The sequence below is a fragment of the Myripristis murdjan genome, chromosome 8 (assembly GCF_902150065.1).
Source record: "Myripristis murdjan chromosome 8, fMyrMur1.1, whole genome shotgun sequence".
NCBI classification, from domain to species: Eukaryota; Metazoa; Chordata; class Actinopteri; order Holocentriformes; family Holocentridae; genus Myripristis; species Myripristis murdjan.
The window spans coordinates 22,748,241-22,761,668 of NC_043987.1; the positions used below are offsets into that span (position 1 = coordinate 22,748,241).

Sequence of the window (13,428 nt, forward strand, 5' to 3'; positions counted from 1 at the left end):
AATTCAAAATATTTCCTCAGCTACTTGAAGTTAGGACCATCAGAGAAGGATAATGGAATGTCTGGTTTCACTCTTTACGCTATTACTTTACTGCTTCCTTACTTACTGCTAATTTGAAAATATAAGAACACTCAAGACATAACACGAAGTATTAATTAAAGTCAAATTGTGCGGTGAGGTGATCTCCTCGCTTTGTATAATTATTTTATAAAACTTTTAATAAAAAAAAAAAGTAATGATTTATGTGTAAGGGTAATTATATATATATATATATACATATATATATATATATATATATACATATATATATATATATATATATATATATATATATATATATATATATATATATATATATATATATATATTAGCAGACAGGACTTAATATTGTGTGTGAGTTTGTTTATTGTTTGCCTTCAGCACTGTGGCAACATTGAAGTAAATCATCACAAACGCTCTATTAATATTTCATTATCCTCATCTAAATCCATTGCATTATATGTTTGGCAGGCCAGCGGTCATTTGCCGTGTTGCCTCAGAGGTTCACTTTCAGAAAGCCTGCAGAAGAGTCTCATTTTGTTCGTTTTAATAAATATAAAAAGGTTGGAGCAGGTTTCATGACCTTCATAGTAGTCTAGATGGTGCCAAAAAATGTCTGATGTTGTAAATTATTTTGGAAGATATTAAGAAAATCATGATCAAACAGCCTGTATATATTGGGTTTGTAGCCTGTGTGAAAATGGAGGGGGGGGGGGGGGGGGGGGGGGGGGGGGGGGGGGGGGGGGTTAAAAATTCAACTTTTGACAGACTTCACACATCAAAAATGTAGTCGAATGCATTTCATACATTTAATTTTAATTTAAAACTTATTTTAAAAGTTCATGGCACAATCTCCACAACATAACAAAAGAGGAACAATAACTTTACCAATACCCAGTGAGCGAATTGCCACTTTTTGGTGTCTACCTCTTTGCCACAATCAAAGAGTAGCACCGCGTGATGAGATGGTAAACTGATGCTCACTACCGGTGTTTGCTAAAATCCCCGTATGTAGCGCAGACCGCTTGTGTTTTCGAGTTTAGATTTCAAACGGAGCATCTACGACTCAGTTTAATCTCGCCCTTGTAATTCGGTAATGTTAGTCTGCGTCAACCTGATATAATGCTTGTTTCCTCTGACAGATATTCACTGCATACCCCAGAGTAAGATAGCCGCTGAACAGACGTTTAGAAGTTCGTGAACTTTCCAAAACGGACAGTTTGCGGTTGGCCTCGCTTCGCACATGCGCAGTACGACACCGTCGGACCGCTGCTTACAGGCTAACTAATTGTTGTCGAAAACAAATATCTTAAAAGTTGCCCCGATGGCTATGTATGAATGTTAGTGCTTGTATAAAATAAAAGCTGACGATGATTTTTTTGCTGTTTGTTATACGTTACATGTACACGTGCGCATGAGCGATACGTTACTTCTAGCCGACTCATGCTTCCTGAATACCAGTCTGTCATCCTCTCTTATGCAATATCTTTGCCACAACCTCCAACAGATTGTACACAATCATCATGGCGACCCAGGATGGTGGGTATTGAGAAAATGTAGTTGTATTTCCTTCCTAACTATCTTTACATCGCAGGGAAACACTTTTAATGAGGTAATCCGCGTCGTTAACCTTCGTGCCGACACAACGCGCCGTGAACGTGGTGCGAGTTAAATCCACACTTGTCCGTTTTCTTGAAAATATCCACTCGTGTAGTTAACGTTAACGCATGCTAACATTAGCAGGGGATATATATATATATAGATATAGATATTTCGTTTAGCTGTATTCTCAGGCCACGACGCGGTGCATCCCAGCACAGCAGTCCTGTAATGGGATAAAGCCCGCTACAAGTTCACTGGTAAACAATGTGTTATTGTCCGTGTCGTTATAGTGGCCAGTTGTTTTTCATGGCCAGTCGCTTTATTCCTGATAGCTGTGAAACGCTGGGTAGCTGTTATTCAGGCATTGTCACTTATTGGGTCGGACATGTGACGTTATTTTTCCATTGAAATAAAACCCAAACGGACCTTGTGCTAGATGTTGTACTGGAGATGGATGTCGCAAACGTCAGCACGGCGGGTTTGCCTCCAGCATTATGTCAGCGCTTTCCTAAACTGTCCATTTTGGGTCAGTTCCCCAGCTTCGTCTCCGGTAATCACCGATAACAGAGCCTGTCGATGTTAGCCTTTCTGGAGACCTGTAAACTCCTTTAACCACTGTCAGATCACTTTAATAACTTTACTTTAGCTGTGTGTTGGCTAACATTGTAAGTGGAGCATGTCAAAAGATGAACGAGCAGCAGCTAAACTACGTTTCGGTTTTGGTTTGGAAAGCAAAGTCGATCAATACTGGGACAAATCTCGTAATGCTATAGTTAGCATAATATGAGTAGGGACAAAATCGATACAGCATAGTATGGCGATATTTTGTGTGGTAATATTGTATCGATATTGTATCGCCAGGATTCAATGCAACATTTTTGACAGGCAGAGACAGAGTTGGTCAGTTTGTGTGCTTGACAATCCCATTGTCCTGCAACAAAAAAATGATTGAAGTGAGATGAACAGAATGAAAACTTTATCTTATTATCTGACAAAGCTTTCATTAGGGGACATAAGTGGTCACTTTATTAGGTCCACCTGTACAGTCTGATGCAATACAATACAACTGCTGTGCCATAAACTTTTGTTGAATGATGCCCATAATGCTCAGGTTTTCTTTTTGTCACAGTAATAGAGGTGTTCATTCAGTTCTCTGTTTGGCATTGAGCTCATAGTTAGTGCTGCTGTTGTACTGGACTGCATTTTACTGAGAGGTGTTTCCACTATTCTGTCCCCTTCATATATAGAAATATGGAGGAAAAAAAATGTTTGCAACATCTCTCAATATAATGTAGTCCAGTACACAAGCTCTGCAAACTATAACCTCAGTAATAAATTCAGAATTAAATGTACACATTCTCCACAATGTCAACAAAAACTGAACATTATAAACTTTCTTAAAAGGTAGAAATTGTGGCAGAGCTGCTGTATTGAACTGCATTAGATTGTACAGGTGGACCTGATAAAGTGGCCACTGAGTGTAATTTGGAGTTGAAAAAGGGCAATCACTGGATTTCACAATACTTAGCATATTGCAAAATGTTTAAAATCGCAGTACTGTTGTATCGTGATTCAAGTATTGTGATAATATCAGGTGATTCCCACACCTGCAAGCTGCTTACTGAACAGAGTAACGCTGATCAATATCATTACCACTGATGAGTAGAGAGGGGACTTCCTGGCACATGTTGGGAATGAACCAGGGATACCATGAATGTGTTACAAGGTGTTGTTGATACTCATTAAATAGCAAAATTGTTTGTAAGAAATAATGTGATGCTAAGTGACATTATGTTTTTACACAAGTCGGTCTTTCCCAAGATTCATGAAGTAATATGTAATTAGTGAGCAATGTAGTCAGATATTGTATAGCAGCTATCACATCTGTAATGGCAAAAGCAGCAGGTGACTCTGTCCAACTCCAGGTTTACACTGCAGAAAGTCTTTTAATCCAAATCAAAATTGTAACATTAGAAAAATCATCTCAAAACTGTTGTGTTATAGTAGTGGATTATGCATTGCAGTTCCTTACACCAGCGGCAAGATGCAGACAAACCTGCCCTCTGTTTTTTTTGTTTTGTTTTGTTTTGTTTTTTATTTGTTGTTATTGTTGTTGTTATTTTCTTATCATGTATTTGCATTACATTCAGAAAGAAATGAGAATCCCATATCAGATGTTTGACTGAAAGACTACAACATTTGGTCAAGGGCTGAGAAACAGACAGATTTACAATATTGCGGTCACCAAACTAGTTTCATGACCCGACCTAAGTTACCAGGCTATTTATCTCTCTTCCAGTTATCAGTATTTACCTTATCTGTATCAGAACAAGTGCTGTCATTATACATGTTCTTACATGTCACAAGGAAATGTTTAGATGCCGTCTTGCGTAATTCATTGTATTTTCAGGTGGAACTGGATGCTGGGCAGGAAACAAAGCTGCGAGCCACTCCTCAAAAGTGGGCAGATTGAAAAAAAAAAAAAAAAAAAAACATAAAAAGGAGAAAGGCAGTGAAGTTCATTGCATACATACTGCCAACATGTTTATTTATATTATGAACACTCGTGAGAGTCGTGCTACACCAGCTTAATACTGACATTATCTGACAAGAGCGTCCAGCATCAGAGCTTGATGTTGACCCAGGCACCAGAGCTGGTTCTAATGAGAGTTATATGCATATGCAGTTGAAATCCTACAAGGCAATACAAAAAAGTCGAATTACAAGGCATTTCATCATGTGGGGATTTTTATCTAAAGTTCCCCAGGTTTCACTTTCCCTTCCACTACCCGCTTCCCGCGTGCCGTCTTGGCATGCAAGGCTAATTTTAGTTCTAACAAAGCAAAAGTGGATGTTAACTGCAAGTCGTATAGGTTTGCATTGTGTTTCTGGTTTCTACAGACGGAAGTCACAGGTCATACTTCAGACTTAATGATGTATTTACTAGGAGGTTTTGAGTGATGAACTAGAAAATATCTTAGCTAACTGTTTCACATATAGCCTATATAGTATGTATTATATCACATTTAATTTCATTATAATACATTTAAATAGTTAAATTTAATAGAAAAATTTACTGGGCTACATAATTAAGAGATCAGCCATTGCAGCACTCAGTAAATGCATGGAATTACATGTAATGGCAATAAAACAGAGATTTTTATGTTTTTTCCAGGAAGTGAAGAAGTCATAATGGAAACTGAGGCAAAGCCAAAAGAAGTGGAACCACTTTGTGAAAATGTGGAAAAAGGCGACCCAGGAAATGTGTCTCACACAGATGGAGGACTCGCCACAACTCAGGACTCTAGTATTAGCAATGGAGATGGTGCGGACGATAAGCAGGAAATGGTGGACCTGAAGATTATCTGGAACAAGATTAAATATGACCTGAAAATTCCCATTGACAGCACCGGAGCCAAACTGAAAGAGAGGATCCATTCACTCACTGGTAAGAGCGGCCAGCAGTTTTATCTACCTCAAACTAAATACCCTGGTGATTGTTAAGAAATGTCCTGGCAAAAGACTCCAATGGCAGTTTTCTCTCCTGGTATTAGGTCTTCCACCGGCAATGCAGAAAGTGATGTACAAGGGATTACTTCCAGAGGACAAGACGCTACGTGAAATAAAGATTACTAATGGTGCAAAAATAATGGTGGTAGGATCCACAATAAATGATGTATTAGCTGTGAACACGCCCAAAGAGGTAATTCAGCAGGAAGTTAAAGCTGAAGAAAACAAAAAGGAGCCTTTATGCAGGCAAAAGGTAAGATTTCTCAAACTTTTGGCGCACACAATAAAACGTTGATGGATTTTCTTGTTGTTAAACCTGCCCTGCTATTTCAGCAACACAGGAAAGTTTTGGACAAAGGTAAACCTGACGACATAATGCCAGCTGTTAAAGGAACAAAGGTGAGAGACACAAAATGAAGGGAGCTTTTTTTTTTTTTTGTTTGTCTTTCACTGACTGCCAAAGCAGCACAACACTGTTATCATAAATATGCCGAGGACTGACTCCCCTCTTGCAGCACTGATTACCAAGAGCTCTCTCATTTGTCGAACAGGAACGTTTACCAACAGTGCCTTTATCCGGAATGTATAACAAATCCGGAGGAAAAGTTAGACTCACTTTCAAACTGGAGCAGGATCAATTGTGGATTGGAACTAAGGGTGAGATGATGGTTAGCCTCATTTTGCTGAGATCACTGCGGTACAAAGATGCTGATATCGGATTCTCTTCATCTTTGTGTGTTGTCCTCTGCAGAGAGAACGGAGAAAGTCCCAATGGGCTCCATAAAAAACGTAGTGACCGAACCCATTGAAGGCCATGAGGACTATCACATGATGGTAAGTTTTCTTGTTTGTTATCTCATATCAATGTTATAATTTTCATGAAACGTAACACCCACTGCATTCAGTCCAACTAAAGGTACTCAGGTTGGTTTACTTCCCTGAGTAAAATGAAATAATTTGAGGACTGGAAACTGAAGTTCATATGATAATGTTTTGGGGAAAACGGAGGTACAGACCTGCAGCCTGTTGCACAAGCCATGCGTAAGATTGAACGTAGCTCAGATTTATTTATTTATTTATTTAAAAGGGACAGTGTACATTCATGCACATTTCAATATTGAGTTAAAATGTAAATGCACCGTAAATGAATTAGCTAGATTAGCTAGTTTTCATCCATAGTCCCTTGGCAGGTCAAGGCAGAAGACGAGTAAAACAGTAGAAAGAAGAAAAGAAATAAAATTATTGTGTATTATTTACACTTAACCCCTACTAGTAAAGTCATTCCTAAATCAACCGTCCATGTGGCAGAATAACTGCAAAGTATACGGAAAGAGTCAATTCATTGAGAACTTGAAATCTTAATGTCTCATTTCACACGAGGGCCACATCACACATGGTCACTGACCCTGACATGGGAAACGTCACTAAATGCAACAATATTTTAGTTATGATGGACTTAGTAAAGGTGTAGCGTAAGAGCCAACAGTGCAGCTGAACAAAGACAAGAGCTAAGTTTGAAACTAATTAGTTATAACGTAGAATTTAGTGTCGACTTTGTGCAACAGCCTGCTGAGGAGCAGGAGTGGTTACAGGTGTTCAGTACGCTAAACAAATTGTATATCCAGATGTGCTTAGTCTGTAAACGTATATGGTGTAAGCAAGAGTGGAGCTGTTTACCAAGTCACAGTTTGGTACGTTTCATAACGATGTGGTCAGGTTCACGATGTTTGTAGCGTGGGGAGGGGAGGAGAGCCAACACTGAATTTATTTAAAATTTTTACAATGGCAAAGTTATCGCACAGTCTTTTCGTCTTTATTTTCAATGAGATGGAGATGTTGTAAAATTATGTAGATTGCAGATTGAAAACTTTGATAAAAGCTAAAGTTTTAGTAGTCACTTTTAAAATCATTTGAAAATTCTGTAATTTGAGTCGTGTACAAATATACTATGTTTGTTATGTCTAGATGTTTGGAAGGAAACAACTAGGGATGGTCCGATCCGATCCACTGGATCGGTATCGGGTCCGATCCAGGCCAAAATGACTGGATCGGGTATCGGATTTTTTTATTAGAACCCGTCCGATCCGATCCATAAGCCCAAACTATCTCATATATTCTCAACTTCACTTTGCGTGACATGCCGTAACACAGACGGGCTGTCGCCATGGTTGCCATGTGCCTGTGTTTTCGTCACGTGAGCAGAAGCCTGCAGAGCTGTAAAGCGCAACGTTTGCAATATGAGTGTCTCAAGGGGTGGTAGCAAAACCGGACGTTTTAACACAACGGACTTAATAAAGCATCTGAAGAAGCATCATGGAAAGGAGTACAGAGACTTTTTACAGGCGAGTGCAAAGAAAAACCAACCGTTTTTGTTTTGGTGCAGCAAATCTTGGGTCCGTTTCACAAAGCAGGTTTAGTGAAAACTCGGAGTCTGTTAACCCTGAAATGAGGGGAACTCTGAGTTTTCTGTTTCACAAAGGGAGGTAACTCAAAGCAGAGAAAGAGGGGTAACTCTAGCCTGTTTCACAGAGGGAGGTAACTTAAGTTCTCGGTCAGTTACCGCAGTAACAGACTCCATGAAACTAACCTGGTTGGGACCAGGTTTTTCTAATGAAACGTTTCTCTCTGTGTCCGCCCTCTTTCAGCCACACACCGTATTTAACTTCCTCATTCATTCAGTCAGCAGGCGAGTTTCGGCGTGGCATATTAGTTCTGCCGTCTGTTACTTTTTTTTAGTGATTTAAAAAAACAGTCAGTAGGCCTTTATTAGAAGTCCATTAGTAGTTAGATGGCGTCTTTTTTTCATGAACATGGCATGTCCTTTAGACAGCGATCCCGTAGATGAAGGTGCAGTGTTACTGCACAGAGAATTAAATATTCGTCGGGAGATGGTTATAAGACCGTGCATAAATGTTTTAGCATTTCCAGACAATTATCTTTTTGAGCGTTACCGTTCCACGTGACCTAAATGAAATAAATTAATAGGCCAGCAGTAATTCAAGCAGTTTTCCCCTATAATATTATTGATTGCAACGGACTACATTTAAACTTACGCATTGACCCGAGCAGCAGTGTTCTCCCACGCCGTCTCCCTCTCCTTTGCCGCTGCAGCGGAGTTGCAGTAAAAAACATGTTCAAACTCGCTGTATGAATGCATTAAGATTTCCAATTCAATTGGGGTGAAAAACGCAGCCCGATGCTTCCCCGTTGCCATGGTGACTCGTCTTATAGCTGTTGTGCACGCGCTTAACTCCAGGTGAAACTACTCCGAGTTGATGAAACTAACTCAAATGCAAAATTTGCACCAAGTTGCACTTTTATTTAGTGTTACACATGACTTCAGTTGTTTTCACATATTTTCCTTCTTTCTTTAAGGGACCAGAATAGTTGTTGTACAGTGAATGTGGTGTTTTTAGATGTCAGTATCGAGCAAATTACATCCAGGTATTATTAACAGCTTTTAGAGTGACAAAAAGAATCGGATCAATATCGGTATCGGCCGATCCTCAAGGCTGCAGTATCGGTATTGGTATCGGATGTGAAAAAGTGGTATCGAGCCATCCCTAGAAACAACAAAGAAATGCATTAATAAAATAAATAAAGAAATAAATTCTAAATGCAACTTGCAGACCGTCTGAACAGCCTCAGAGGTCAAATGATAGAGGCAGTCCAGCACAAACTGAGCGATCTGTAATGCAGTCGTGTACAACTTTTTGGCTGCCACCCAGCGAGTGCATTTAAGCAAAAATGTAGATCATGAAATTTTACATTTATGGTACAAGCAGACATTTGAGGGAGAGTGCACACGTCCATTATGCCATATGACTGCTCCTATGGAATTATAATTCATAAAAATTGCGTTACTGGGCCTCCATCTGGGAAAAATTAATCCAGTTCAGAGTGCTTTAGAAAAAGTCATTTGATGCATTAAAAGAAAGTCTGTGCCAAGATTATTTTCTAGAAATTCGGCAGCTTGTTTCCTCTTTCCACTTGTGCTAGCTGAGGTTCACGAAAATTGCTCGTTTGAAAATGTATCAGGACAAAGTGCACAAATTACCTGTTCAGGTCATAAAAATAATACAGTTTGAAAGAACTACTAGTTTCAAAGGGTGATGAGTAATTTATGAGTTTTATAGACCTACTAGCAATCAAGGAAGTGCAATAGCAATGATAGGTCTCTGGCACAGTTTATGGTCTTATGGTGGCTTATTTTTGACCTAAATAATGTCAGCTTGTCACAGCAGAGAAGAATAGGTTTGCTAATTGGAAGAGAAATCTATTAGAAACATCTACTGGACAGGTAATGTATCACAATGCAAAATACTGTAATGATAATCCTGATTTATCATTTGATTGTTTGGCTTGACAGTGAAATGTCACGCCACACTGGCAGCTTGCTCAGAGCGCCGTCCTCCATCAATGAGCAGCTGAGAAATGCAAAGTGGAGGGAGGAGGCCGGGAGTGTCTTGAAATGTGAGGGTTTGGCGCTTTTCCAAAACAGGGTCGGGGACAGAAAGAGAGCCGTGACAGCCAGATATCTCAGCATCTGGAGAATTAATTCTTGAGTCATTTTGACTGATCACCCCTCGCAGGTCTGCCACGCAGAATCATTTCCTGTGGTGAATAAGTGCTGGAAATACCTGTGATCCAAGCTCACTTAACACTTACATACTGCACTTTATGTCATTTTTGGCTAAATAGTTTGGGTGTCCTGAAGTCGTGGCACCATGTGTTTATTAAACAAACAAAACAGAAAGAAAGAAAGAAAGAAAACAAAAAAGATGTAGTTCAGACAACCTCAAAACAGTTCAGTCAGTGTAACTTGAAATTCACTAAAATTAAACCTCTGTGAATAAAATGTGAATTTTATTTTGTATAAAAAGAAAAAGGGGTGTTGGCAGCCACAGCATCAAGTAATTTCAGTCAAAATTATTAGCTGTATTAAAACAGGATAGCTTGAGGTTGGTCACTGACTCAGAAACTTGTGGGTAGACACACCAGATTTTGACGTCATGCTTTGCTTCTGTCTGTGGCCGTGGTGGTTGTTGCTCAAAATTTTGGTGAAGCAAAAGACTCCCACCCTCCTTCTCCCACAACGCTCTCATGACAGTTTTTCTCTTTGTCATCAGTATTTTTTGTATTTGAATAAAATCCCAGAAATGTGACAAAAAGTCTATATGCTCATTTAAGGTAGATAAACGTTTATTCTTCAGAAGAAATGTAATGCGATGGAAACTCATTTTCTGAATGAAAACATGATGTGTGTGTAGGATGTTGTCACATGACCTGCTTCTCTTTGACCTCTGGCCTCAAACGGAGCTGTCTGTCTGTCATGGCAGACGGTGGTGACGTCAACAGGTACAGGCGGACAGATGAAGAAATCAAAAAATCAGGTCTCACATATGCAAACAATAAAATGATGATATCAGATGGCTGGAAACTTCAAATAAGGAAGGAAACATAATAATAATGATAATAATATCGTTAAGGAGTGGTGAAAGATTCTGTCCGTCTTTGCAACACCAGGCAGGTAGCTTGCCAACAAACTCGTTGCCCATAGCAACGGTCTGATGGTGGTGACCTATTACGAAACCTCTGTGCATTTTATTCACTTAACCAGATGTTTTGGAAACACACTTTAATTTGCTTGATGTTTTTGCAGTATTTAATTATTTTCTCATAATGAATTTGAATGAGATGAGATGATTAGATGTTTTAGCAGTTAATACAAATCTTCTCCCTTGAGTGACTCAGTTATTGATTTGAAAATTATAAAATATCAAATGAGTATTGTTGAAAGGAACAATGTCTTGGACAAACAGTTGATGATTGATTATCAGGCTCATCAGTTCATATTTTTTAAATTACTAATATCGTTGACATTAGCAAATACTCGACTAATCTATGATTGTAACATTAATTTTCACATTTCAGAAATAAATTTTGGATCACTTAAGTTAGCAGTAATATGATATGTAGCATATCCAACCAAGGCGTTGCTTAGTGGCAAATGTCACAAAAATATATAAGATGTAATCCTGCATGTCTTTTACTAGCAAATTAATCTATATTATTAACATGTGATGCAAGTCCGGATTGTCGTGCTTTTCTTTTAACTGGCATGAAATCCTTAGAAAATGTTTAAAGTTCTTCATACGTTCACATGCCCTGTGTTTGGAGATATACATTTAACATTTATCTGTTGCTATTTAGAGACTCGTGTGTTTGGTGAGCAGCTGTGGGACCATTTGTTGTGCTGACTTGTTTTTGTTTTTTTGGTTTTTTTTTCCCCCAACTTTTGCAGGCATTTCAGCTGGGTCCAACAGAAGCTTCTCAATACTGGGTCTACTGGGTGCCTGCACAGTTTGTCGATGCAATCAAAGACACAGTCCTTGGAAAATGGCAGTATTTCTAATGTGCCTCTATTTTTGACAATGACAAACTGGGATTGAGAAGAGGAGCCAGATATTAAAAAAAAAAAAAAAAAAGAAAGAAAGAAACTGGAGACAACAGTGAGGCTTAAGGAACTTCTTGGAATATATTAGAAGGAAACTGAAGGATGCCTGTGGACTAATCATACTCTTTTTAGGTTTAAAGTGCACTATGTGGCAGTATCACATTTCTCAGCCCAGTTGATCATTCTTGGGTTTCAGCAAGATCCAAGGGAAAACAATGAAACAATTGTACAGAAATTGCTAACACTTTTCCTCAGTTATTCTTAAAGAAATAAAACTTATTTAAGGAAATTAATGTACGAGGATTTTTTTTTATTATTATCATGTCCTTTGTCTTAATATGAAAATCCCCATATTTTGTTTTGCTCTATGTTGGTTTCACACTAATTGAGTGAATATTATGACTTATTTCTCAGTGGTGAAAATATCTTCGTAAATGAGAAATATGAATAGCAATTTATAAGAAAGTGTCTGCATGGTGGAGTCCACTGTTGAAAATTAATCTCAGGTTGGGTTTGTAACGTGGAAGAGAAAAAAATCGAGTCAAGTGCAGCTGGGGCGTGTCCAGATCTGGGGAAAAATTGTTGGGCGTTTTTAATTTAACAGTCACATATTGATCATGCATCATGGTCGGTTTGGTTGTATCAGTCGTCAGGAGGGGGCAGTACAACTTCCCCTGCTACAGCAGATACAGTTAAGCAGTTGTGGCTTTTTACTGATATATAATCTCTTATTTTCACACATTTTTATTGTGCAGGAGGAATATCCATGACAGTGGGTACTTAATCTGCTGAGAGCAGAAGTAAGCATTTTTGAAAATTGACCTTCTTCTCCTCCTTTACCGTCTTGGATCAATAAGTGCATCAGTCACTGGTTTTATGGTTGGTCTGTTGGGATTTTTCCAGTTTTTCCAAAATTGGAGTCATTGTGGTTGTTAGAAAAGAGCAACCGCCATCACAAATTTGTTAAGAGTGTTTTTTTTGTTTTGTTTTGTTTTTCTGACAAGTTTCACTCTTGAACTCAGAATGAAAGATGATGTATTGACACATGGCACTGAGATGAACAGCATGCTGCTTTGTGGCTACATAGCTAATAATATAGATAGTAGGTAATAATAGTTACACTTCATTTTCTGCTTCACAGAAATGCATCATAGTATGCCAATCTCTGATCTGATATTTGGTCTGATCTGATATCACTATTGGCAGACATATTGGCAAACTATTGATCAGAACATCACTGGTGGAGCCACAACTGCAGCTGAATAAAATGTGGAGTTTTATTGACTGACAAAATTAGTTTTCCCACAAGCCCTTTCATTTGTGGTGCTATAAATAATATTTTACCATGCGAAATAATGTCTTAATGTGTTTTTCTTATATGAATTGCAGTTTCTTAGTTGTTGTGACAAATGGCATGCCTCCATAATAATTTTTTAAAATATTGTTTATGCGGAAAAATGGGCTACAATGACTGAGTTTGTCATAGGTGTAATTTTGTTTCTGCATTGAGAATATCACTCATAAGGAGTTATTCCCACCTTAACATTTTGAGCGACCCTCGCTGCCTGAACAGCTCGTACTGTATGTCTTAATTGTCTGCCCAAACCTGCAATGAAACACTCGGTTCTGAATCCATCTCACTGAAACGTTTAAATCCAGGCTTTTGCTATTAATATCACTCTGCAATTAGTGATGCGAGTATCACAGTTACAGACAGAGGCATCAATTAAATTCCTCCTGATTCATTTGCTCCAATGTGAGAGTCCTGGGGCTCATTTACTGTTCAGTAGCTGCTGCACATCACAAGTGAATCCGCCGGT

General features: G+C 38.6%; 1 protein-coding gene across 2 annotated transcripts; it reads left to right on the forward strand.

Annotated features, from left to right (window-relative positions):
* Positions 1–1,180: 1,180 nt before the first annotated feature.
* Positions 1,181–11,901, forward strand: ubfd1 (ubiquitin family domain containing 1). 2 transcript variants are annotated; one of them, XM_030058655.1, is made up of 7 exons: positions 1,181–1,202; positions 4,817–5,089; positions 5,196–5,404; positions 5,485–5,550; positions 5,703–5,808; positions 5,903–5,985; positions 11,456–11,901. In XM_030058655.1, exons 2-7 carry the CDS (start codon positions 4,834–4,836, stop codon positions 11,564–11,566), a joined length of 831 nt encoding a protein of 276 aa, XP_029914515.1. In that variant the 5' UTR covers positions 1,181–1,202; positions 4,817–4,833; the 3' UTR covers positions 11,567–11,901. The 2 variants fall into 2 exon arrangements, with proteins under 2 accessions (XP_029914515.1, XP_029914514.1); XM_030058654.1 differs by lacking the exon at positions 1,181–1,202 and adding an exon at positions 1,440–1,578.
* The last annotated feature ends 1,527 nt before the right edge of the window (positions 11,902–13,428 follow it).

Coding starts and splice junctions, on each gene's coding strand:
- ubfd1 (XM_030058654.1), top strand. Junction 5,090..5,195: donor GAGGATCCATTCACTCACTG/GTAAGAGCGGCC, acceptor TCCTGGTATTAG/GTCTTCCACCGGCAATGCAG. Junction 5,986..11,455: donor ATGAGGACTATCACATGATG/GTAAGTTTTCTT, acceptor CAACTTTTGCAG/GCATTTCAGCTGGGTCCAAC.